The sequence below is a fragment of the Oncorhynchus clarkii genome, chromosome 7, assembly GCF_045791955.1.
Source record: "Oncorhynchus clarkii lewisi isolate Uvic-CL-2024 chromosome 7, UVic_Ocla_1.0, whole genome shotgun sequence".
Taxonomy (NCBI): Eukaryota; Metazoa; Chordata; class Actinopteri; order Salmoniformes; family Salmonidae; genus Oncorhynchus; species Oncorhynchus clarkii.
The window spans coordinates 68,810,022-68,837,632 of NC_092153.1; the positions used below are offsets into that span (position 1 = coordinate 68,810,022).

The 27,611-nt window shown below is 42.7% G+C and overlaps 2 protein-coding genes across 3 annotated transcripts in view; both read left to right on the forward strand.

Moving 5' to 3' along the window:
- The window catches only part of LOC139413743 (F-box only protein 42-like), a 32,184-nt gene extending 22,459 nt beyond the window's left edge, over positions 1 to 9,725 (forward strand). For both annotated transcript variants that reach the window (XM_071161464.1, XM_071161463.1), the window contains exons 6-10: positions 5,399 to 5,509; positions 5,810 to 5,906; positions 7,560 to 7,616; positions 7,737 to 7,853; positions 7,984 to 9,725. In XM_071161464.1, coding sequence (XP_071017565.1) covers positions 5,399 to 5,509; positions 5,810 to 5,906; positions 7,560 to 7,616; positions 7,737 to 7,853; positions 7,984 to 9,021 — 1,420 coding nt within the window. In that variant the 3' untranslated portion in view covers positions 9,022 to 9,725. The remainder of the gene's footprint in view (positions 1 to 5,398; positions 5,510 to 5,809; positions 5,907 to 7,559; positions 7,617 to 7,736; positions 7,854 to 7,983) is intronic.
- Positions 9,726 to 14,290: 4,565 nt separating this feature from the next.
- Positions 14,291 to 27,488, forward strand: LOC139413754 (solute carrier family 25 member 34-like). Its single transcript, XM_071161484.1, has 6 exons — positions 14,291 to 14,354; positions 16,996 to 18,090; positions 20,465 to 20,530; positions 21,808 to 21,960; positions 25,882 to 26,016; positions 26,250 to 27,488. The coding sequence occupies exons 2-6, from the start codon at positions 17,566 to 17,568 to the stop codon at positions 26,430 to 26,432; spliced, it is 1,062 nt and encodes a 353-aa protein (XP_071017585.1). The 5' UTR covers positions 14,291 to 14,354; positions 16,996 to 17,565; the 3' UTR covers positions 26,433 to 27,488.
- The last annotated feature ends 123 nt before the right edge of the window (positions 27,489 to 27,611 follow it).

Sequence of the window (27,611 nt, forward strand, 5' to 3'; positions counted from 1 at the left end):
GTAAGCTGGCTAGCTAACAAACAGGCAAAGAAAAGTTTTTACACAAATCACTTCAGTCATTAGCTAGCTAGCTAGCTACAGCTGACCTCGACACAGACACTAGCTAACATTAGCTAGGTTAGGTCCAAATGCCAGCCCTACATTTTTCCACAAAACATAGCTACATCATTTCAAAACCAACACCCAACTTTGGGCAAATTGTCACACTGCTACCTAGCTCTTGAACATTTTTCTTGGTAGGTTTTTCAGCGGTTAGCTTTGTTCAGTTAGCATAGGTGGCCGTCTTTGTCTTCAGTCTGTCTTCTGTAAACAAGCGCTGTTGCATGGAGATATGACCGAGTGGGAACCCTAACCCTATGAAGGTGTTTAATTGAACCTTTATTTAAATGATTTCTCACTGATATGTATTCCTTATGTTTCCAAAACCATACCGCAAGCGATGGAAACTCAAACTGAGAAAACAAATTGCTAGCCACCAGGAGTGGAGCCTGCGGCTTAATTTGACTCAACACGGGAAACCTCACCCGGCCCGGACACGGAAAGGATTGACAGATTGATAGCTCTAGTGTCATGACGTTGGCCTGGGGGTAGGTTTATGACAGTCATAAATACCTTTTTTCCCCTCTCTACCCTACTGATGTTACATTTGCAAAACCCTTGGTTAACATAGAAATTCTGGGAACATCAGAAGGTGGAGGGAAATTAACTATATTCTGGTAATCCGACCAATTGAACATATGCGGTGGTACTTAATGAATATGATGTCAGTTCGGTTGTCATCTGAGGCATTCTCATCAATAATAAGATGACATAAACTCTACAGTGGAAAGTCTACACATCAGAGTTATCGGATTCACATGGAATTGTTGTTCAATTTAAATGTTTGAATATGAAATTATTCATGATGGGTTGAAATGTGATTTTAGCTTCTAAAATGTGAGATTTGGGTTTTCATAAGGTAGGGCTCTGCTCAATCAGTGGCCCGCCCCTGTGAAGGGACATGGTCTATAAAACTTTTCAAACACGCCCTCCTCTCCCTTCCTATATAAAGCCTTGACGACATGTAACCTCCTGTTCCGAGGATGTGGGGACGACGGTCCGATGTCAGAATGGTTCAGATAATAACTACAGAACGAAGCCAACATCAGCGTGAGCTTTGGTTGCGAATGGTATGAACTTTGAACTCTTATTCACTACAGAAGTGATACCTCTTAGCCATTGAGTTAGCAACAGCGTATCCCAGACAGAGTATCCCGTCTATCACAAAACAACGTTACTACAACGTATCCAATTGACAACCAGAGACATTCTTCAAAGGACTCGGTTGGACTACACGGCCTTCCATCTACCACCAACCTACCGAAGCGCAGCTCAGAGTAAATATTTATTGCATTTTCCTTTTCCAAATTTCTGGTAATTTAGAATGCATAAGATACGGTATTTACGATAGCACAGCTTCGCCCTTTGTTCCTCAGTCTTCCCGCTCTTTCACTCAAACCCAGCCCCTTTTCTTTTGTGTAACAAGCTGTCATATCTGTTCCGCCCGCTAGGGACGTTTTCCTTTATGACGTAATTTGTAATCAAGTTATGATTTAATTCTGTGTAATTCTGTGTGATTAGTTAGATATTTAGTAAATAAATAATTAAACCCAATTTTATATTGCTGATTCAACTTGTTAGCCAGGGTTTGTGCAGATAAGCAAGAATTTACAACTTTCAGATGAGACTGAATTAAGATGATGATTAATATTGACTGCTATTGATGTAAAATATTACTAGGTCTTTAAGAAGATAACAGAAGATAACAGCTCTATAAATATTATTTATTGGTGCCCAACTCTAGTTAATTATATTTACATGAATAGCTCAATCAGGTAATCTTAATGACGGAGAAATTATTTTATAGAATAGCATGTCATATCACTTAATCCGGCATAGCCAAAGACACGACACTAGCTAGCCACATTAAATCCCCTATGCACATTTCAACAGCTCTTCGCTTGTGCATTATAATGTGCAAATGCATACTTGCTAGCGTCAGAAGAATTCACCAGTTTCGCTGGTGTACCAGTACGCTCCTTCTCCTGTCTTGACATTTGAATCCAAATGCGTACTGATCAACAGTGCCAAACTAACAACTCATTGTATTTATCTGGATCTGGATTCTGGACTTGCCCATGTGTTGGATATTTGTCAACAACTAATGCCCCACCAAACCTGGATTATATAATTGTATAGAATGTGTAGAATCTGTATACGATGCTTTAGGCTAGAAACAAGCTGTAAAATGCACAAGAAAGACGCGGCTATGGTGAACATGGGGATATATTTTAGACTCTATGGCTGAGTTATACAACCTTCAAAAGTCAATGACCTCAAACACAACTTGCAACAATTTCAAAGATTTTACTGAGACAGTTCATCTTCAGTCAATTTAAATACATTTATTAGGCCCTAATCTATTAATTTCACATGACTGGGAATAGAGAGATGCATCTGTTGGTCACAGATACCTTAAATAAAAAGGTAGGGGCATGGATCAGTTAAAACCAGTCAGTATCTGGTGTGACCACCATTTTCCTCATGCAGCGCAACACATCTCCTTTGGATAAAGTGTATCAGGCTGTTGAGAGGCCTGAGGCCTGTGGTATGTTGTCCCACTCCTCTTCAATGGCTGTGAAAAATTGCTGGATATTCTGTGGGAACTGGAACATGCTGTCGTACACGTCGATCCAGAGCAACCCAATGAGTGACGTCAGGTGAGTATGCTGCCATGGAATAAGTGGGACATTTTCAGCTTCCAGGATTTGTGTACAGATCCTTGCGACATGGTGTCGTGCTTTATCATGCTGAAACATGAGGTGATGGTGGCAGATTAATGGCACAACAGTGGGCCTCAGGATCTCGTCATTCAAATTGCCATTGATAAAATTCCATTGTGTTCGTTCTCTGTAGCTTATGCCTGCCCATACCATAACCCCCCTGCCACCATGGGGCACTCTGTTCACAACGTTGACATTAGCAAACCGCTCGCCCACACGACGCCATAGAAGGTGTCTGAAATCTGCCTGGGAAAATTGAAACCGGGTATCATCCGTGAAGAGCACAATCTCCAGCATGCCAGTGGCCATCGAAGGTGAGCATTTACCGAATTGCAGTCAGGTCAAGACCCTGGTGAGGACGATGGGCACGCAGATGAGCTTCCCTGAGACGGTTTCTGACAGTTTGTGCAGAAATTCTAAATTTGTGCAAACCCACAACGGGTGGCTGGTCTCAGACGATCCCGCAGGTGAAGAAGCCAGATGTGGAAGTCCTGGCCTGTCATGGTTACACGTGGTTGTGAGTTCGGTTGGATGTACTGCCAAATTCTCTAAAAGGACGTTGGTAGAGAAATGAACATTCAATTCTCTGGCAACAGCTCTGGTGGACATTCCAGCAGTCAGCTTGCCGGTTGCACGCTCCCTCAAAACTGTGCCGTTGTGTGAGAAAACTGCACATTTTAGAGTGGCCTTTTTATTGTCCCCAGCACAAAGTGCACCTGTGTAATGATCATGCTGTTTAATCAGCTTCTAGCTACGTCACACTTGTCAGGTGGATGGATTATCTTGGCAAAGGAGAAATGCTCACTAACAGGGATGTAAACATATTTGTGTACTTCCTTTTAGAAAATACGCTTTTTGTGCGTATGGAACATTTCAGGGATATTTTATTTCAGCTCATGAAACATGGAACCAAGATTTTACATGATATTGCATTTATTCTTGTTTAGTATTGTTAGGTTCTAATTTTTCAGAGTAAATAACTCATGGCCACTAGAGAAGCTTAACAAAGTGTAATTCTTCCCAAAGGGTCGTTACAGCTGTAATTCAGAAAAAACATTTAACACTGTCTCCACAACCGAACAGCCAATGCATCCCTGTTGCTAGACAGAACCTTATTGATCTCTGTTCTTCCTCACTTCATCTGACCTGACCTCTATCTACCCCAAAGTGCTCACTCCAGCCCAACTCAAGGCTGTCATGGTTATTGATACCAGACTGTCTCTTCTCCTCCCAGAGGATCCCTGATGGCTAACAATAACATGCTGACATAATGTAAACGCTATACATTACCCTCTCTTCCTCAGTGACATTGTTCGTTTCTCAGATCTCCACCTGTCTCCCCTTATCAATGTCTGCCACATGTAATTGCTTCCCTGCACTCAACACATTCCAAGATTAGTTGCACCCACTATCTACCTTCCTCCTATAACCCTTAACTACTGGTGTAGACCCTCTCTACCTTAGCCCTCCATCAGTGACATGAATAAGTAACATTTCATTTTCTCAGAACCCAACAGTATACATTGTTTTCAATGGAAATTGAGTCATATATTTTACTGTTACAATCAATTGAGCTATTCACCTTCTGAAAACAACAGACAATTACTTTTGACTATCCATGGTCAATTCTACACATACTTTTAATAGTTCAAAACAGATTTCAGCTGGCAATAGCCAGCAGACCAGGGTTTAAACTATTAACCCTTGCAGTTATGCAAGAACACAACCTGTACCATTAAGGCCCAGACCTTTTGGCAGATGACACATTTAAATGTTACAATAGCACTGCCAATGGCAGACTTTTGGTGTTTCTGAATTTGTCAATATTACACAGCTAACGGTTACAGAAATCCAGAATGCAGACAGGCTCTGGAGACCTCTATAAATTAGTGACTGTGTCCATCACACTTATGTTGGGCACCTACCGACCCCCAAAAAATGTATTGCTAAAATGAAGGTTTTAGGAAATACAGACAGGCACCACAAGACAAAACCGCTCACTCAAATAAGCTTGATAATAAAAACAGCTTGAAGGATAGGATTTTTTTATACCATTATTTAACTAGGTCAGTTAAGTCAGTACAGCCTTGTTCAGGGGCAGAACGACAGATTTGTACCTTGTCAGCTCAGGGATTTGAACTTGCAACCTTTCAGTTACTAGTTCAACGCTCTAACCACTAGGCTACGCTGCCACCCCAAGGTTTAATGTGATTAGATTAGTGTGGCTTGTGTGAGGAATACAATACTTTAACTTGTATTCAGTACAAATCACATTATTATGGAGGCACCTCCTCTAAGAGTATGAATTAGGCTGTTTGAGAAGGTTTGAATCCTAAGCAACCTGCATGTACAATAGACCAACATAGCTACTGTAGTAGTTCAAAGTTATGTGATGGAAAATCTTGGTAGAGCTTGGGTGGAATAACATTGTGGGGCTTGTGAATTTCCTTTTTCTTCAGACCAATGCCTGCTTCTCACTTAATTATACTTATAGCCTTACCTAGCCATCAGTGCTTGGTCTTTTATCACTTTACCCTCATCTAGCTAAGCCCGTAAACTTCTCCATGTGCCCTCAGGTGGAACTGCATCGTGACAACCCAAGGACCCCTACCCATGGCCGGTCACTCCTCCTCCGTCATAGGGAGCGTCATGGTGGTGTTTGGAGGGTCGCTAGGGGCCCGCCAAATGTATGTCATTACTTTGAGGAGCTTTTACCTTTTGAGTTTTCTGCACATTTTTACTATGCTGTGCCAAACCAGACATTACAATGGAACAACCTGACACATCAGTTAAAACACTTAAAATAAATACAGTTGTGGTGTAGCGAGACAATGTTCAAAGGTTGTAATGTGAATGTCTTGAAAGTAAAGGGAAATCATGTCATTAAACTGTTTTTTTCTATGTTGATAGTTGTCTGTGAATCTGTCAAGATGTGTGTGCTTTTGGCTCACCGTGTCCCCCTGCTCTCTCCACTGGTCCCACATCAGGAGTAACGAGGTGTGGGTTCTGGATCTGGAGCAGTGGTCCTGGTCCAAGCCCACCATCTCAGGGCCGTCCCCACACCCACGAGGAGGCCAGTCTCAGGTCAGGATGAAGTTTTTCCTTCACACCTTCTCCCCTCAATACCTCCATCACCCTCTACATATCTCAATTCCTGCATTTCCACCACACACCCTCCATATCCCCATCATGTAGTATTTCAGATGATTTAGTAAATACACTACCATTCAAACATTTGGGGTCAGTTATAAATGTCCTTGTTTTTGAAAGAAAAGCACATTTGTGTTCTTTATCATTTCAAATTGTTCCGAAATACAGTGTAGACTATGTTAATGTTGTAAATTACTATTGTAGCTGGAAATTGCAGTTTATTTGTGTGTTTATGGAATATCTACATATGCGTACAGAGGCCCATTATCAGCAACCATCACTCCTGTGTTCCAATTGCACGTTGTGTTAGCTAATCCAAGTTTATCATTTTAAAAGGCTAATTGATTATTAGAAAACCCTTTTGCAATTGTTAACACAGCTGAAACTGTAGTTCTGATTAAAGAAGCTATAAAACTGGCCTTCAGACTAGTTGAGTATCTGGAGCATCAGCATTTGTGGGTTCGATTACAGGCTCAAAATGGCCAGAAACAAAGAACTTTCTTCTGAAACTCATCAGTTTATTCTTGTTCTGAGAAATGAAGGTTGTTCCATGCGAGAAATTTCCAAGAAACTGAAGATCTCGTACAACGATGTGTACTACTCAGTGCAAACTGTCTCTAACCAGAATAGAAAGAGTGGGAGGCCCCGGTGCACAACTGAGCGAGAGGACAAGTACATTAGTGTCTAGTTTGAGAAACAGGCGTCTCACAAGCCCTAAACTGGCAGCTTCATTAAATAGTACCCGCAAAACACCAGTCTCAATGTCAACTGTGAAGAGGCGACTCCGGGATGCTGGCCTTCTGGGCAGAGTTGCAAAGAAAAAGCCATATCTCAGACTGGCCAATAAAAATAAACGTTTAAAATGGGAAAAAGAACAGACACTGGACAGAGGAATTCTGCCTAGAAGGCCAGCAGCTCTTCACTGTTGATGTTGAAACTGGTGTTTTCTGTGAAGGAAGTAGTACACAGCGCTGTACGAGATCTTCAGTTTCTTGGCAATTTCTCGCATGGAATAGCCATCATTTCTCAGAACAAGAATAGACTGACGAGCTTCAGAAGAAAGTTCTTTGTTTCTGGTCATTTTGAGCCTGTAATCGAACCCAGATATGCTGATGCTCCAGATACTCAACTAGTTTAAAGAAGGCCACTTTTATTGCTTCTTTAATCAGAAAAACAGTTTCAGCTGTGCTAACATCAATGCAAAATGGTTTTCTAATGCTCAATTAGCCTTTTAAAATTATACATTTGGATTAGCTAACACAATGTACCATTGGAACACAGGAGTGATGGTTGCTGATAATGGGCCTTTGTATGCCAAAGTAGATATTCCATTAAAAATCAGCCGTTTCCGGCTAAAATGGTCATTTACAACATGAACGATGTCTGCACTGTATTTTTTATCAATTTGATGTTATTTCAATGGACAAAATGTGCTCTTTTTTTTTTCAAAAACAGGGACATTTCTAATTGACCCCAAACTTTTGAAAGGTGTCTGTCTGTGTTTTTACAGGGAATACAAGTTACCTTTTTGTGGCTCGTATAGATGGTTATCTACATGTTCTAAATGTATTTTCTCCTCTCTCACAGATTGTGATTGACAACAAGACTCTTCTTATTCTGGGAGGCTGTGGAGGCCCTAATGCAGTGAGAGCCTATGTTCTCTAATGAAAGGCAGCATTATTATTGTCCATGCATAAAAAGCTCTGCCCTCTTGTTTTGCTGTTTGTGACTCTCCACCTCTCTTCTCTCTCATGTCCCTGCTAGCTGCTGAAAGATGCCTGGCTCCTGCACATGGGTGCCCCACCCTGGACATGGCAGCAGCTGAGGGTGGAGAACGACGACCATGGAGCCCCAGAACTGTGGTGCCACCCTGCTTGCAGGGTATGTGTGGCTCTCTGTCATCTATCCCCTGCCTCACTGCACTAAACACTGTTGGGATATTGTTTTGTACTTTTACTTTCATCTCAACTTCCTTCATTGTTTTCTGTCGTCCATCCCACGCTCTCTCCAGGTTGGACAGTGTGTAGTGGTGTTCTCCCAGGCTCCGTCTGGCCGTGCGCCACTCAGCCCCAGCCTGAACTCTCGGCCCTCCCCCATCAGTGCCTCTCCTGGCCCCCTGGGCCCAGAGCCCCCCTCGCTGCGCTCCCAGTCCCCTTTAAGGAGCGGCGCCGCCGGGGTCGTCCTGGGGGCAGTTGAGGAGGCCCCCTGTGTGAACGGCCGCTGGGGAACACTGAGACCACGTCCCTCGGCCAGAGGGGGTGCCAGAGAGGGTAGCCCCGGCTCCTCTCAACAGCCATCCCCCTCCCAGGGGCCTGACAGCCCGCCTCTGCCCTCCCTCCATCCTCTACTCAACGGTTCATCCCCCTCTCCCCGGACCAGCCCTGCCCAGGATGCCTCCCCGCCCTCTCGCCCCCCTGTCTCCTCGGACTACGGCTGGGAGTCTCCCCCCTCAGCCACCCACCCCCTTTCTGAGGTACCCAGCACTAACGGCGTGCACACGCCTCCACCTGCCCATGGCTCCCCACGCACTCCCCCGGGGGCCGTGTCCCCCGCAGCCCTGAGACGAGGCCTGGAAGCTGTCAAAAACCTGTCCTCTTCATCTTCCTCAAGCCCCTTGTCCCAAGGAGCTGCTTCAGGAGGAAGTGGTGGAGGAGTTGCTTCAGCAGGAACATCCCCCTCTTCCAGCCCGCCACAGGCTGCTGCTGCCGGGTCTGACGGACACTCCATCCCGCCTATCGCACGGCGGCTTGGCCACCACCCGCCCCAGAGCCTGAACGTGGGCAAGCCCCTGTACCAGTCGCTCAATTGCAAGCCCATGCAGATGTATGTCCTGGACGTGTCCCGAGCCAAAGCAGCCGGTCTCGTCTCCTGGAGGGTTTACGGGAACGGCACCCCCGCTGCCGTCACAGGCCCCCCCGAGACCAGCCTTCACACAGTGGTCCAGGGTAGGGGTGAGCTCATCATATTCGGGGGCTTGATGGACAAGAAGCAGAACGTGAAGTACTACCCTAAAACCAACGCCTTGTACTTTGTGCGCGCTAAGAGGTAATGCAGCGATGGATGGGTTTGTGAGTGACGCCAAAGTGTTTGCTAGGTAACGGACGATCAAGCCATCCTAACCCATACAAGGGAAGTCAAACAAGGCCTTTTTCCTCTACCGCTGAGGATTGTGGGAATAGAATGTGTCACACTAATTCTTGACGTTCCTCTCCCCTCTCACACTAACTTCTCCCTCTACCCCCATCTTCCTATCACATAACTTAAAAGAAAATAACATTTCAGACAGTACATTTAATAAGACACTTGAGGATGTTGTTGCTATAATGGTGACTGTTGGATGAATGGGCATCCTGACCTCCCAACACCTGCTCTGTGTGTGTGTGTGTGAGACGAAGGTTGGTCAAATGGCCTGAGTGGACAGCAGTTCATCCCAAAAGATGTAGACAGTTTCTTTTCCTCTTTGGTCGCCCCGCTTTGAACTTACTGAAAGAAAAGAAAATTAAACGAGCCTTGCGCTTGTTTACGAGGGCGCAACAGTGGACAACAGACTACCGTGCTTTTTTAAAATCACTCTTTCAGCCTGCATTGTTTACATTGGAAACTGTGTGAGTGTGTGTAATAGCATGGATGTTGGTGTGTGTGTGGTGTAAATGCATGTTGATTGTTGTTTAGGGGGGGGGGGGCTCGGGAGGTTGCTGCAGTGTACTGTGTAAGCATAAGAAAACAATAAAGGCCTCCATGTCTTAACTGTCAGGTTGTGTTTTATTGTTGATTCATTCCTGACTGGACTATAGTTAACTGAGGTTCCAGGTCTAAATTCTGCATTTATTGTAAGAATGAAAACCACCTCACAGCTTTTGTACATGATTGCACTCCTGCTCTTTTCACAATCTATACACCAATGATCTGATTGTGATGACATCACCTGTGTTGAAAATAGTGGTGAGAGTTATCACAAATAGCCTAGCACACAGTGCTCATAAAATGATCTTGGCACTAGAGGTGTAGTTCTTCTCAGACACATTAATCAACCTTCAGTGGAGCGGCTAAACTGATGTGTCCTGAAAGTATTTTGATTCTGGGCCATCACATAGTTGGCAAACATCTTACAAAATAAAGGTTACAAATAAAATAAACCTTATGACTTGAGGTTGTTTGTAGGGGTGCCAGGTAGGTTCTACCTACCAGAGAAAATATTGATTTCTCCTTTTTTGTTTGGGAGGGAATGAGTCCCATCTGATCCGTCAAGTCTACACCAATACAAAGGACTGGAGTCGGTATGGACATACACTTTTCATAAACCTTTACAACATTGGAAATAACTTTAACTGGGTTATTTTTGCATTACCAAAATAAACCATCACATAACTGAGCTCTGGTTCCTCAAGAAACGTCCTGTACTTCTGGCCTAAGAGTCTAGCCCGGTAACGGAGTAGAGTGAACACACGTGACCTCAGTATTGCAATTGTCCTTTCATAAAGTGATGGGTAAACCCGGTCTCATTAATACAATCAGATTGCGATCAACTCTACCACACAACTATAAAGAGTGTCACATCTCTGTAGTCTTCACTACAACTTAAATCATCACGGTATACATCACACCAAAACAAATTGAATACCACATGCAAAAGGTTGGGGTCAGACAATCCAATTCGCCAACAGATCTCCGGCTGGGAAAGGCCACGAAGAAACAGCGGAGACCGACGTAGATTAGTAGTCAAACAATAGACATAAGTAGATCCTGCGACACGGCTACTGTACACACTTTTTTTTACTACAAACAAAATAAACTGTCTCTTAACGAACTTCCAAACTGAGGGTAGAACATTTCCACTCTCGCGCCACTGTCACAAACCCGCTTTTGCGCAGCTGATGCTGGCTATTTAACAGGGAATTAAAGGGGAAGCGCCCTATTGGAAGGAGAAGCACTGAGACGGTTCAGACAAATTCAGGGCGGTCACAACACGACTGACAGGAACGATTCCTGGGTCAATTTCCTGATATTCAGGCCCAAAACAAAGGATGGGATGTTCTGATGGTACACTAGCTAAAGTCTAGGCCTCTAGTGGCCCCTGCGGTTATAGCTGAATCAAATTAATGGGTATGGGAAACACGAAAAACTAACACGTTGGCATTAAAATAGTAATTTTGAAACAAAAGCTATGTTCTAAAAGAGACAGCTTGATTACAGTACAATGACTGCTAAATCATCTATTGCAGCATTTCCCAATTGTCAAGGTCATTCCCACATGAAAAAATACTACAGTATACTGTAGAATACTATACTACACACTGTAGAATTGCTCGATCATGTGTAGCACTTACTATAGAATGTTTTAGTATACTGTAGAATACTATAGTAAATACTACAGTATTATCCAAAGAAACAATTGTAAATATTACAGTAATGTCGGCAAAAACACTACACTTTTTAGCTATAGTAAATACTGCAGTATTTAATTTACCCTGGCCATTCCCTCCCCCATATTCCAATTTGTGCCACCCATAAGTGAGAAACCTACATGCCATGTATACATAATGTGTTCCATACAGGTTATAGAAAATAAACATTGTCAATAGAGAAATACAGAAAACAATATAAACCAGAAATTCGACATCAGTAGACCATCCCCTCACCCGCTCTGTTACTATTGAAGAAATTAAGAGTAATTTGAAAAAAACGAAAAACAAAGCACCTGGGGAAGACAGCATTGACAGTACACTCTTCAAACAAGCACCTGATGAATACCTGCACCTCCTTTCTAACCTCTTCACCACGTCTCATGGAAGGCTATTTTCCCCTACCTTGGAATTCTGCAGTTGTCACAATGATTCACAAACCTGGTAAAGATCCATACACCTGTCACAAGTTATAGACCAATCAGCCTCCTCAGTCATGTCGGGAAGCTGTGTGAGAGTACTCACCCAAAGACTGAACGGCCACCCTGATGAAATGGGCCTCCTTGGAATCCACCGAGCTGGCTTTAAAAAAAACAAGATCAACTACCAATAACATTCTAAGACTATATAAAAATGTATATTTTTTTTTACAAAATACAAAAGTACAAAAAATGTGTGTGTATATAAAAGTGTGTGTATATAGGTGGATGCATTCCTTAGCCCCAGCCCCCTCTCCCGGCACACGGCTGTGAACTATAATTTTAATGAAGTTGGTTTTAAACACAATAAACTTATGTCAGGAAAGGAAAAAATTAGAGTAACTAATCTATGCCTGTTCTAATAAAACCTTAGTGCACTTAGACTCGGGGGATGCCTTGCTTGACCACACCCTCCTTCCTTGCTCCTGGTCTGCCCTGCCTCTTCCACCAAATCATTTGTTTTTAATGTACAGAAAAGAGCAGAAGCTCTGAGCTGCCCAATCAGGTCTATTGCCTATTGTCGTTATAGAAAAGAGCAGACGCTGTCAACTATTGTTCAGACCCCAGTCCTACCTACTTGCTATTTTAGTATTTCTCCAGTAGGTTTCCTCAAGAAGAAAGACTCCACTTTATTTCAATGATAATAAAACAGAAACACTATAGTAAATACTACAGTAATGTCTGCAAACAAACTACAGTAAATACTACAGTCTGCAATAACATGACAGTAAATACTACAGTAATGTCTGCAAACGAACTACAGTAAATACTACAGGCTGCAATAACATGACAGAAAATACTACAGTGTACTACAGTCTGCAAAAACCTTACAGTAAATACTACAGTATACTACAGTCTGCAAAAGGACCATTAATTACTGTAGTATATACTACAGTTTTCCTTTACTGCAGTACTTATACTATAGTTTACTGTAAATACTACAGTATTCCTTTACTGCAGTACTTATACTATAGTTTACTGTAAATACTACAGTTTTCCTTTACTGCAGTACTTATACTATAGTTTACTGTAAATACTACAGTTTTCCTTTACTGCAGTACTTATACTATAGTTTACTGTAAATACTACAGTATTCCTTTACTGCAGTACTTATACTATAGTTTACTGTAAATACTACAGTATTCCTTTACTGCAGTACTTATACTATAGTTTACTGTAAATACTACAGTATTCCTTTACTGCAGTACTTATACTATAGTTTACTGTAAATACTACAGTTTTCCTTTACTGCAGTACTTATACTATAGTTTACTGTAAATACTACAGTTTTCCTTTACTGCAGTACTTATACTATAGTTTACTGTAAATACTACAGTATTCCTTTACTGCAGTACTTATACTATAGTTTACTGTAAATACTACAGTATTCCTTTACTGCAGTACTTATACTATAGTTTACTGTAAATACTACAGTTTTCCTTTACTGCAGTACTTATACTATAGTTTACTGTAAATACTACAGTTTTCCTTTACTGCAGTACTTATACTATAGTTTACTGTAAATACTACAGTATTCCTTTACTGCAGTACTTATACTATAGTTTACTGTAAATACTACAGTATTCCTTTACTGCAGTACTTATACTATAGTTTACTGTAAATACTACAGTATTCCTTTACTGCAGTACTTATACTATAGTTTACTGTAAATACTACAGTTTTCCTTTACTGCAGTACTTATACTATAGTTTACTGTAAATACTACAGTATTCACTGTAGTGTTTTTGCGGACTTTAGTTTGGAAAACACTACAGTGAATACTACAGTAAAGTCAGTAAAACACTAGTCAGTACTATAGTATTTATACCATAGTATACTATAGTATTTTTCATGTTGGGTGTTGTGATTTGTTCATGAAGAAATAATTTTATCACCTAATAAAAAGCATAAGCTGGCGGACACAAAAAAGTTGGTAAAGTTGCCGGCTAATGGCGAGTAAACTATATAAAATGTATTGGGTAAACCATTTTTTTACCAACCATAATTGCCTACCACCATGACTATGATATAATACCAGCCTAACTTTAATTAGGGACCGAGTGTAGTAGCCTATAAATGTGTCTCTTCTTTTGTTGTGGTTCGCAGATGAACCTGTTTTTCCTTAACACAGGATTAGGAATCCTACTAGACAAATATCTAAACCACAGTATCAGAAGCACAGCAGTGGTCAATATGCTTTCCCCCTTTTTCCTGTGTGACACACTTCCACTCCACCCCCTCTCTCATAACTATAACCTTTTACCCAGAGAGAATCAATAGGACCAAGGCAGGGGACAGACCTGAGCTTTCGATTGGAACAGAGCATTTGAACAAAGCAGGGGATGTGGTGAGGTGTCGGACAGGGTTGTCTGGATTGGTTCTGGCCTAAGGCAGTAGGAGGAGACTTTCACAATGAATGGGAGTTCTGGGAACACATGTTTACTGAAGTTGTCTGGCTGTGCAGGGAAAGGAAGCAGAGAGAGGAAAGGAACACAACAAGAGTAAGATCTGCTTCATTTGCTATCAGAAATGTAGACGTTTGTAGATATGTGCAGATTATGCAGAGTCACTCTGGGGATCAGACTTCAGTGTCTTGATTTATAACTTGTGGGCCCTCCTTACGTCCGTAATTGTAGAGTTAGTATATGTATGTGTGTGCTGTTATTGGAAGTTAATGTCTATTTTTCTTTGTACAACAAGCTGTAAAGTGACCAAACTGCAGAGGTAGAAAACATGAGTGTTATGTGACTGAGTTTTGTTGAGAAAAAATGTAGTGTCAGCTGTCCTCTTTCCTCACTCTCTCCTGTTACATATGATTTAAATAAAGGGAACCAAAGAAGCAACCATAGCAAGACATGTAGTTCTTCCTCATAACTCCTCTTTCCAACTCATAACTCCTGATAACACCTCTACATAACTCCTCATAACACCTCTACATAACTCCTGATAACACCTCTACATAACTCCTCATAACACCTCTACATAACACCTCATAACACCTCTACATAACTCCTGATAACACCTCTACATAACTCCTCATAACACCTCTACAAAACTCCTCATAACACCTCTACATAACTCCTCATAACACCTCTACAAAACTCCTCATAACACCTCTACATAACTCCTCATAACACCTCTACATAACTCCTCATAACACCTCTACATAACTCCTCATAACACCTCTACATAACTCCTCATAACACCTCTACATAACTCCTCATAACACCTCTACAAAACTCCTCATAACACCTCTACATAACTCCTCATAACACCTCTACATAACTCCTCATAACACCTCTACATAACTCCTCATAACACCTCTACATAACTCCTCATAACACCTCTACATAACTCCTCATAACACCTCTACATAACTCCTCATAACACCTCTACATAACTCCTCATAACACCTCTACCTAAACCTCTACCTAACTCCTCATAACACCTCTACATAACACCTCATAACACCTCTACATAACTCCTGATAACACCTCTACATAACTTATCATAACACCTCTACCTAACTCCTCATAACACCTCTACATAACTCCTGATAACACCTCTACATAACTCCTCATAACACCTCTACCTAACTCCTCATAACACCTCTACATAACTCCTGATAACACCTCTACATAACTCCTCATAACACCTCTACAAAACTCCTGATAACACCTCTACCTAAACCTCTACCTAACTCCTCATAACACCTCTACATAACTCCTCATAACACCTCTACCTAAACCTCTACCTAACTCCTCATAACACCTCATAACACCTCTACATAACTCCTCATAACACCTCTACATAACTCCTCATAACACCTCTACAAAACTCCTCATAACACCTCTACCTAAACCTCTACCTAACTCCTCATAACACCTCTACATAACTCCTCATAACACCTCTACATAACTCCTCATAACACCTCTACAAAACTCCTCATAACACCTCTACATAACTCCTCATAACACCTCTACATAACTCCTCATAACACCTCTACATAACTCCTCATAACACCTCTACCTAAACCTCTACCTAACTCCTCATAACACCTCTACATAACTCCTCATAACACCTCTACATAACTCCTGATAACACCTCTACATAACTCCTCATAACACCTCTACATAACTCCTCATAACACCTCTACAAAACTCCTCATAACACCTCTACCTAAACCTCTACCTAACTCCTCATAACACCTCTACATAACTCCTCATAACACCTCTACATATCCTCATAACATCTCTACCTAAACTTCTACCTAACTCCTCATAACACCTCTACATAACTCCTCATAACACCTCTACATAACTCCTCATAACACCTCTACATAACTCCTCATAACACCTCTACATAACTCCTCATAACACCTCTACAAAACTCCTCATAACACCTCTACCTAAACCTCTACCTAACTCCTCATAACACCTCTACAAAACTCCTCATAACACCTCTACATAACTCCTCATAACACCTCTACATAACTCCTCTTAACACCTCTACATAACTCCTGATAACACCTCTACATAACTCCTCATAACACCTCTACATAACTCCTCATAACACCTCTACATAACTCCTGATAACACCTCTACATACCTCCTCATAACACCTCTACATAACTCCTCATAACACCTCTACATAACTCCTCATAACACCTCTACATAACTCCTCATAACACCTCTACATAACTCCTCATAACACCTCTACATAACTCCTCATACCTCCTGATAAGTTCCTTCATTATTTTACAGGCTCTGTTGTGTCTCAGGTTGGGCCAGATCTCTTGGCTGGACTTCCTCAATGATCATTGCACATGTAGACATGTTAGCTCAGTGAACAAACACAACCCTTTAACCCATGAGTCTAAGCCCTGTCTAAGCCGGGGCCTTTCTGCTATTAGCCCTTACAAACACATTGAATAACAGATTTACTACATGGAACAACAGATAGTCCACCCAAAAATCAAAAGGAAGTTTGTTCTGAAGTGTCTGCCATATATCTGTGAGATATAAGAAACAGGAAACATTATTATTATTCTATATATTTTTTTAACATATATTTAACCCCTTATTGTTTTGGCACTAAACAGTCTCTTTATATACTTCCATTAATTTTTTCAACTGATACCAGGGGACGTTCAGACGAGTCTTGTGAGGCCTGTTGGTCTCCTAGGGGAAAACAACCAACATGTACGTGTTCGTGAGAGTATCACCTTTACACAGAGGGGTGACAGGCTCTGCTGTCTCTCAAGTTGGGCCATATCTCTTGGCTGGACTTACTCAATGATCATTGCACAAGTTAGCTCAGTGAACACACACAACCCTTTAACCCAATTCATCAATGTTTTCAAGAACATTGAGGACCTCAAGATGTAACTATACTTATGGACAGACTAGCATGAGGCATCTAAGAACATCATCCCAGAAACACTGAACACCAATGGCAGAGGAGCACAGTAACAGGAGCACAGGTCAAATGTGACGTCATATCAGGCATATCAGGCAGTAATCACTGACTTCTTCTCATACCAGTCCCCGTCAGCCGTATAGTTCTGACCTCTGTTTCCAAGATTTCATGATCACATGCACCATACCCAGTAGTACACTCTATACCCTCTCACCCATCTGGAAGCCCTGACATAGACTGAGCAGTAGGTAGACTCATCACCCAGGACACCATTGGACACTCCGCACTTCAGAGATGACCGGTACCCAGCTTCTAAACTACCCTGCCACAGACTCTCCCTTCAGGTCTCCCAACTCCCACTCTATTCAGCTCCATTCAGTTGCCATGACATCCCCAATCCCCCCTCTTTCCCAGGCCGCCACGGTCACCTCGCCGCAGCTCCCTCTGGCCCTGTGGCCCCCGCTGGACTTTGCCTTGGGTGCGTTGTCGTGCTGCGGGGCCTGTGTGTTCACTAACCCCCTGGAGGTGGTGAAGACGCGACTGCAGCTGCAGGGAGAGCTGCGGGCGCGGGGGACCTACCAGCGGCACTACCGCGGGGTGGTCCAGGCCCTATGGGTGGTGGGTAGAACAGATGGGCTACGCGGGCTGCAGAAGGGGCTCTCGGCTGGGCTGTTGTACCAGGGTTTGATGAACGGTGTGAGGCTGGGCTTCTACTCCTACTGTGATGCCGTGGGGATCACTGCAGCCCCTGGAGGGAGTCTGATGTCAGGAGCCATTGCCGGGGCTCTGGGTGCCTTCATCGCCTCTCCTGCCTATCTGGTGAGTAGCATGTTTGTTTTGTTGTTTCTCTCGTAGTCAATAGCTTTGTAAAAGGTAAAGAGGTATGGAAGGCACTTGGGGTCATAATGTACATACATAACATATATAGCATCTACAGTATTTACAGTGTGACGTCCCTCCCACTCTGTGTGCTGGGATCTCCTGTTTGGTAGTCTGCTTGTTGCAGGAGGCCAGTGGGCAGAGCAAGAGGGTCGTCAGCTGATGTGGCGCACCTGGGCAGGCTTGGCCTGCAGGCTATAAAGGGAGGCCACATCAGCCAACACTCTCTCTCTGGCAGGCTGGTTTCCACCACCGTATGTTTTTTTCTGTCTGTTTTCACCATATAACACCCTCTCCACTCATCCACACACTACATACACTACTGATCCTACAGACGTCCACAGCTTATGTTACATTGTTGTATTTATTATTATTAAGTTTAATACATGTATTCCTTTATACATTTAAGTCATGCGTGGTCTCCCTTTGTTGTTACGAAATATGAGCCAGGTTGTAACAACAGTGTTTACCCTACATTGTAAAAACTGATAAACAACAGCAAATCAGCTCAAATTGATTTTAATTTAGGAAATCTCTTCCAATGTTTCCCCACAGAATATATAGATATACTGTATGTTATCGTATACAAACGTAAGCAACGTTTGAATTGATTATGTTTTAGTCAAATGTTATATCTGTTTGGGCTTCTTGCCGTCAATTTGCAGTCTACAAAATATTTGTAATTATGTTATGGCCCCCTGACCATCCGCTCAAGACAAAATCGGCCCGCGGCTGAATCTGGTTGATGATCCCTGTGTTAAGGACAGACGCTGGGAGACGAGAAGCAAGTACAGGGAGTGACCATTTAATAAACAATGGACATTAAACAGAACATGGACAGCGTCTGGACAGGGGAAAACAAATCGACAATAATGCTGACACTGGGAACAAACTGAGAACAGACAGATATAGAGGGGCAAACAACAAAGTGAAGGAGTCCAGGTGAGTCCAATGAGCGCTGATGAGCGTAATGATGGTGACAGGTGTGTGTAATGATTCCGTTCCAGAGAGGCGCTCGAGGGCGCCAGAGCGCCACAGAGGGTGAGCTGGTAGAGGCGTGACACCCTGCCCTACAGTATGTGCCCCAATTTCACAACAAAGGCTTTTTGAGCACTCAGTGCATCATACCTTATGGAGTATAATCATAAGTGTCATAAATATTGCACCAGCCATGTTCCCTGTTATGAGAACCTGGTGCATTTGTGCAGGTACTGTAAATACAATTATAAACTGGGTGGTTCGAGTCCTGAATGCTGATTGGTTGACAGCCATGATATATCAGACCGTATACCACAGGTATGACAAAACATGTATTTTTACTGCTCAAATTACGTTGGTAACCAGTTTATAACAGCAATGAGGCACCTCGGGGGTTTGTGGTATATGGCCATTATACCACGGCTAAGGGTTGTGTCCAGGCACTCCGCGTAAGAACAGCCCTAAGCCGTGGTATATACCACACCCTCTTGTGCCTTATTGCTTAAATCTATCAAGTCAGCCAGTTCAGCATGTTACGTATCATGCTATGTTCAGGGATGTGATTGTTACTGTGCGAAGGGCAGTGGCTTCTACAGTGGCTGTGTATTTCCCCATGCGTTCAGGCAGTTGCCCCTCACTTGTATAATTTCCCTATAATAACCCATATAATAACCCAAGGTGGCCCTCATATACTCATATACTCATGCTACTGTTGTTGTTGTCTAGGCTGCATCTGTTGCTCAATACATCAATGAGCCGCATAATCTCTCCAGCATTCTGAAAACACTATACATATAGATATGTTTCTGAGTATCTGGGTCACTAAATATACCTGGCATGTATCCACTTCCAAGCACTACCCAAAATACTTCCCAGCACTCCCTCCTGTCCTTTTTGGCAGTGTATGAAGGTAAGCGAGACAGAATGATAGAAAGAGATTTCTGATTACACAGTATGGGAGAAAGACCAGGGAGGGCTCGGCCTCCGGAGTATGTGTGCATGTATACTGTGGGAGCCAAACTCATCTCAATAACCTAAGCAACGGTCATTGAGAGAGAGAGCGAGAAAGTGAGAGAGCGAGAGAGATGAACAGTGAGGAAAGACAGTGAGGTCATGGGCATCCTGAAGGGGTGTGTGTGCAGAGTGCTGAAAAACTTGTACATGTTGTGTAACTAATACCAGGTGTAACCACTGAACAGTGTATCTCTATATATTGACAGGGTTGTGCTTATTTAATTATAGGGTGATGTACTGCAGAGGCTCTCTTTGCAATGCTGTGTATGTCAAATGTGTATTCAATACATTGAAGAATCTATGTCTTATTTTTCCTCCACAGGTGAAGACACATCTGCAGGCCCAGACAGTTGAGGCCATCGCAGTGGGTCACCAGCACAACCATCAGGTGAGGGGTGTATGCGTGTGTGTACATGTGTATCACATGTGGATGCAGGACATCTGTTCCCTGTGTTCAAGACCTGCCAATAATTTGTTTTTGTATTTTACCTTTTTTCTCCCCACTTTTGATCTTGTCTCATTGCTACAACTCCCCAACGGGCTCGGGAGATGAAGGTCGAGTCATGTGTCCTCCGACACATGACCTGCCAAACCGCGCTTCTTAACACCCGCACGCTTAACCCGGAAGCCAGCCGTACTAATGTGTCAGAGGAAACACCGTTCACCTGACTACTGAGGTCAGCCTGCAGGTGCCCGGGCCGCCACAAGGAGTCGCTAAAGCGCGATGAGCCAAGTAAAGCTCCCCCATCCAAACACTCCCCTAACCGGGGCAACGCTGGGCCAATTGTGCACCAACCTATGGGACTCCTGATCACGGCCAGTTGTGATACAGCCCACTATCGAACCTGGGTCTGTAGTGATGCCTCTAGCACTGCGATGCAGTGCCTTAGACCGCTGCGCCACTCGGGATGCCCCATGCCAATACATTTTTAATGATGGCTCTGATATTGCAAAAATCCTGTATTAACACCCTTTTAGTTTCAGAGGTAGGGCCAAACATGCTTTATTTTGTCTTGGTACTCCTCTCACACTTACAATAAAACAGTGTTTCCCAAACTTGGGCCTCGGGACCCAAGGGGTGCACGTTTTGTTTTTTGTCCTAACACTACACAGCTGATTCAAATGACCAAAGATTGATGATTAGTTGATTATTTGAATCAGCTGTGTAGTGCTAGGGCAAAAACCAAAACATGCACCTCTTGGGGTCCCGAGGACCCTGCAGTGAAGCTCAAGGCAATGTATAGATCTAAGGTATGCAGGTTTTCTACAGTAAAGTCAACTGGTACAATATCCCTTTGTGTTTGCCATAGGCTGAAGCAATCCAATACCCTGACACACTATCATTTGTGGACAAAATGTCCACAAGTGATGTAAGTGCAGAGTTCATAAGTTAATAGTAGAAAAATGTCCATACTTCAGAGAGGGATTTCCATTTGAAAACACTTTCATGTTCAACAGCGAGAAGCACTAGGCTATATATGGTAGCCTACACATGTGGTTCGACACTTCAACTTTTCTCCCTCAAAATGTATCTGTCTTCTTCTGAATTTGCTTTACAAGCCAGTTGCCTCTAGCTACAGTTTACTCGAGCATACCTCTCCACACCTTGTGGTAAAAAGAAGCAAATCACTTTAACTGATGGAGGATCCCCTTTCCCTCCCTCAGGGGGTGTCGAGTGCCTTCGCCAATATCTACTGGCGGGAGGGCGTGGTGGGGCTGTGGAGGGGTGTGAACGGGGCTGTGCCTCGAGTCATGGTGGGATCAGCCACCCAGCTGGCCACCTTCAGCTCCACCAAAGAATGGGTGGCACGCCTGCAGGTAACTATAGAAACCATGTATGCACACCCAGACTGTGTTGCCTATTGCATTACAAGCCAGGTGTCACACATGCAGATGGCAATCATAGTACAGTACCAGCAGATAAGGATCGTGTTTATAGATTGTCATGCAAAATACTGCCGGTCTCACGGTAATTGGCCGTTAATTAACATAAACATGTTTAGCATCCCCAGGCCTCCACTCATACAAGCTTCAAACAAACCGCTGATGCACACCTTTTGAACATCTACATTGAAAAAAGTATAATAAATAAATGTAATATGGGAAAACGGGAAAACTATTGGATAGCTACAAAAAAGGAAGAAAAAGTACGCATAGCAACCATACTAACAGCATCTTCATATGCCTGAAGCAGAGAACTGACCCGGGAAAAATTATAGAGGCGCAAAGTCAATGTGAAGCAGCAGAGCTGTACATTGCAAATCTGAGGAAACTAGCAGACAGGTGAATTTGGAGCATTACGAGAGGAACTGTCTGTGGCAGGCTTGTCATAGGCACTGAAGATATAACTACGCGAGCGCGCATGCTCAGAGAACCGAACATCACACTGAACAAAGCCACTGACGTGTCGTTCAAGTGAACAAGCACAAATGCAAATCAGGAAAATTGGTGGAGGTGCACCAGAGACTGTACATTATACATCCCATGAGGGACAAATCAAAACGCCAAACTTATGGTCGTTAACAGACAGAGTTTACAGGGGATAATAACAAACATAGAATGCCAAACGACTTACCCTGTCATTACGGTGGTTCAGTACATGCCAAAGCCAAATGCCCAGCATATTGTGTCACCTGTAAAGCATGTGGCAAACGAAACCACTTTGCCAGAGTTTGTAAACAAGCACAAAAACATCTTCTCAATTTATTAGAGGAAGATAATGAGTCAGATGACCAAACAACAGATGCAATGTGGTACATCTCACAGGTTAATTCTGTGGAAGATAAGGCAAAAAATGGTTCATTAACCTTAAGCTAGCGCCATTCAGTGATGAGCCATTGGCATATAACCCGAGCCATGCAATTAAATGTCAACTAGACATAGGATCAACAGTGAATGTCATAAGCTATGGGGACCTACAGCGAGACACGCAAGATGGCAATCCAGTTGTCCTAGCCAGAAAAGCTACAGTCAAGCTATATGACGGCACACTGATAAATACAACAGTAAAATGCAATCTCAAAGCAGATCATGTTGGAATAATGTTTCATATCAAAGTTCAGTTCATGGAGACATCCCAGCTTCCTCTGTTGTCAGCTGACTCAGCCTACTACATGTGAACCACAGCCATGTGTTACATCACCTCAACACCCCAAGCACCACATCCACTGATGTCATCATGACAACTGAGGAGATCGTCTCCAAGTACAAGGACGTGTTCGATGGGCTTGGCTGCCTTCCTGGAGAGCCACACCTAGAAGTAAACAATGCAGCCCGGCCTGTGCAGCAGCTACCAAGACGGATACCCATTCCACTGAAGGAAAGGATCACAAAGGCCATACATTCAATTGACAATGCAGACATCACCGTGGATCACCAACATTGAAACACCTGATAAACTATGAATATGCATGGACCTCAGTGCACTCAACAAAGCCTTACTGAGATCGCACTTCCAGATGCCCACAATAGAAAATATTCTACCAGAAATATGCAACGCAAAGGTATTCTCAGTACCAAAAATGTATATTGGCAAGTCAAACTTGAGCAGCTACCTAACAACTTTCTGGACACCTGTAGGCAGATTTAGATGGCTGAGAATGGAATTTGGAATCCAGCCAGCAACTGAAGAATACCAGTGGAGACAGTGTGAAGCACTACAGGGACTGAAAGGAGTGAGTGTGATTGCAGATGACATTCTACTCTATGGATGTGGTGACACACATGAAGAGGCGATGGCAGATCATGGCAGAAACCTTACAGCTTTCCTGCAGAGAGCAAGAGATGTAAACCTGAAGCTTAACAAAAAGACTCTGGTTAAAGCTACCTAGTGTGACATACATGGGTCATCTTCTCATCGCAGAGGGCCTTCGCCCTGACCCAGAGAAAATAACAGCATTCAGAACATGGGTACACGTGACATCAAGTCACTACAGTGGCTGTTGGGGTTTGTGAACTATCTTGCAAAATTCATGCCCCATCTATCTGATGTGTGTGAGCTGACAAGGACATTGAATGGACATGGCTACCACAGCATGACATAGCAGTTGAGTCTATCAAACAGTCAATCACACAACACCCAGTGCTCAAATACTACGACCTGAGTGATGAAGTCACACTGCAGTGTGATAGGTTTGAGCACATTGACTCAGACAGAACAAAGAATATGTCTCCATTGTTTTTGCATGTAACAAGTTTTTTATTTTTACCCCCCTTTTCTCCACAATTTCACCTATCAGACTATTCTCAATTTAATTTGGTCTTTACTAATATGTACAAGTAGTTTCGCTTTAGAATGACCCCTCATCAGATGGGCAGGAACAGTGGCAGGGGGAGAAATACATGTCATCTGTATGCACTGGAATAGCGAATGGAGGCCGCACGCCTTCCCGCTGGTCCGTTTTTCAGTGACGCCTGGTAGGCTACTACGGTTGTACTACTTTGGTGATTAATACGATCCAACCTAACCTATGATCAGCTGAGAAATAAATATAAGAACACTTATTTCACTCCACTCATCAACCACTATTTGCGGCGCATGCTCTCGCTGCGCGACAGGCGATATTCCGCCCAAACTCTGAATGTCATGGGATCTACAACCCTGTTCCTGCAGTGGTTAATTTGATAAACCAAGCGAAATCTGTTCGGAAACATTGATAGTATGCAAACATGTTTTCACAATGAAACATATTAAACTGAACTACTGACAGCCCCACTGCACGCTCGATAAAGAAATAAAGAAGAAAGAGGAGATGGAAACGCGTGGTGGTGAAATATTCTGTATAGCCACCCCATTAATTATTAAAAAAAACATATTTTTTAAATGCCCTATTACTAGGATATTCAAAATCAAATAAAAATGAATTATAATTGTAAGCTACCTGTAAGCCGCCCTGCACAATCAATGAACCAACAGCATCGCCTACATTCTCTCCCAGACTCATGGATATACATGTTGGAGTGTAGCATAAGGTAACCCAGTCCATCCAGTATGGATAATAATACAGTCTACACTCAACGGCGATTACTCAAATTTGTTTCATTTTGGAGTAAGGTTAGACAAATTATGTACCAAAGACATCTTAAATCAGTTGTGTTTTATGTTTTCTGCCATGCGTAATATGCGGTAGGCTATGTATTGTATAAGGCACACTCATTAAAAAATATATAATTGGGCTTATACGCTTATGCATATGGATGTTTTGAATGAATCATCACCATAGAAAGCTCTGTCCATTTCGTTGTTAGGCTTTGAAACAACATCCACAACGACCATGTTTTACACTCAGTTTCAACCTGCTGTTGAAACTTTTTTCTTCAAATTGATCATCACGGCGAGGGGAGTTGTAAAATCAGGATACTGTTTTGATGATGTGTTTGAAGTGATTTTCGATTGCATGTGCATTGATGTCAGTCAGAGTGGTTAGAGGGAAAGTAGAGCCCTGAGTACCAGGCCATTGGCGACCTGGTGGTCATTAGCAAGTTGGGTACTACCAAAGCATGTCCAGAGTGCTAAAAGGAGAATGCCGTGACTCAATGGCCACGTGGAATTTTACTGCAATCATGACTCATGACTGTCGGTGTGGCCATAATACAGTGAGTGACCAGTCCTAATCCAGAACGATTGATTGTTTCTGAGTTGATTGTTCTTTTACAAGGTACATATGATACAAGAAGCCAACAAGATATGAATAATCTGGCACCCCTACCTTTAGTTGATTTCTCTCTGTGTCTTTGTAGTGGTACAGTCCAAACAGCTGGCTGGTTGCCTTGACAGCTGCCTGTATCAGTGGAGTAGCAGTGACAATCACCATGACCCCGTTTGATGTCATCAGCACCCGCCTCTACAACCAGCCAGTGGATGAGCATCATAGTGTGAGCCTTTTTTCAATATCTTGTTGTCTTTCACCCATCATTATTGGCATTGCCCAATTCACCCTGATATTCCCTGGCCTCTCTCTTGGCTTCTAAGTACATTTCCTTCTCCATACACTGTACACCCCTAGCTCTTAGCTGTTCAACCCAAATATATAAAATATCTATACTGTAACTATCTATAGCTGTTGAACTCACATTTTTATCCTCTACCTCTCTTGCCTGTCTGTTAGGGTCGTCTGTACCAGGGCTTCTCAGACTGTCTGGTGAAGGTGTGTCGGACCGAAGGTGTGCTGGGACTTTATAAAGGCATGGGTCCCGTATTCTTCCGCCTGTGCCCTCACACCATTCTCAGCATGCTCTTCTGGGACCTGATGAGACAGAGAGCCTTCCAGGACGTCCAGAACCAGAGCTGAAGAGAAGAGGATATTCAGCCAATCCTGGATGACAATGGAAGTTGAATTTTAAAATAATGATGAATTACTAAACCCAACAGGTTTTGGTCTGTTGCCTTCGTCAGAGCCAGACCTGAGACAGAGGGCCTCATACTGTACATGGACAGAGTTGAGGTTTAATAATTGACAGGTCCATTGGTGGAGAGAAGGAGAGACATTGAGGAGTAGACACTCTTGCACTCACTCAGTGGTTGACAGAAATTATACATAATGGCTTGACATACATCACTTAACTTAAACCATTTGTTCCATCTCCAGTTTATTTGACTGACACTGCAAGTTCCTGGACAGTGATGTTGAAGGAGGATATGGAAGATGAGGCTCACTCCATGCCTTAAAGGGGCAATCTGCAGTTGCTATATACATTTTTGGACTTATACATAAATTATATGTATTCATTGATTCTTAAAGAATATAACTTAGAATTTCTCCATGAGCTTAGTTCAAATGGAATACCCCATCAGAACCCCAAATATAAGCTTGTTTTACTCCAGTGTTTGTAAACAAAGTGTAAATGTAAATAAACACTATATATCCTCAAAACATGGTTACAACTATAATGTTGATATCATGGATGGTCAGTCCTTGCATCCATAGTTCTGTCTATGGATTTAAGAGTGGTTACATTTCTCAAGCCACATCCCTCAACTTTGACCAAAACAGGAATCGGGGAGGTCTCTTTTATTTTTTTTATGGATTCAACTGCTGATTGCCGCTTTAAGATCAAAAGTCAAACTGTGCACAAGAAGGCCCATTATTAATGAAGCAAGACGAAGGTTGGTCAGATCAACAATTCTGTGTAATATGTGGCTTTTATTTTAGGTTAGTGACCTAGATAATTTTGAGGCAACAGTTTTACTGATATTTTTGTCATTTCCATGTAATGTGTGAAAATAAAAATGCTTTGACTTGTGCATGTCTGAAGATGAGAAAAATGTAAGATAATTTGAACTAATTGAAGTATATGTATAATTGTTATATTGAATTGCCATTAATAAAGACCATTCTACTTTAAAATTGGAATACACATCCGTTTTAATATTCACAGACCCCATTGACGGCACAGATGAGTACCCCAGCCTAGTTTCTGAGAACGCATTTTTTTAAAGACAACAGTCTAATCTAGCAGATTCCCTTGAT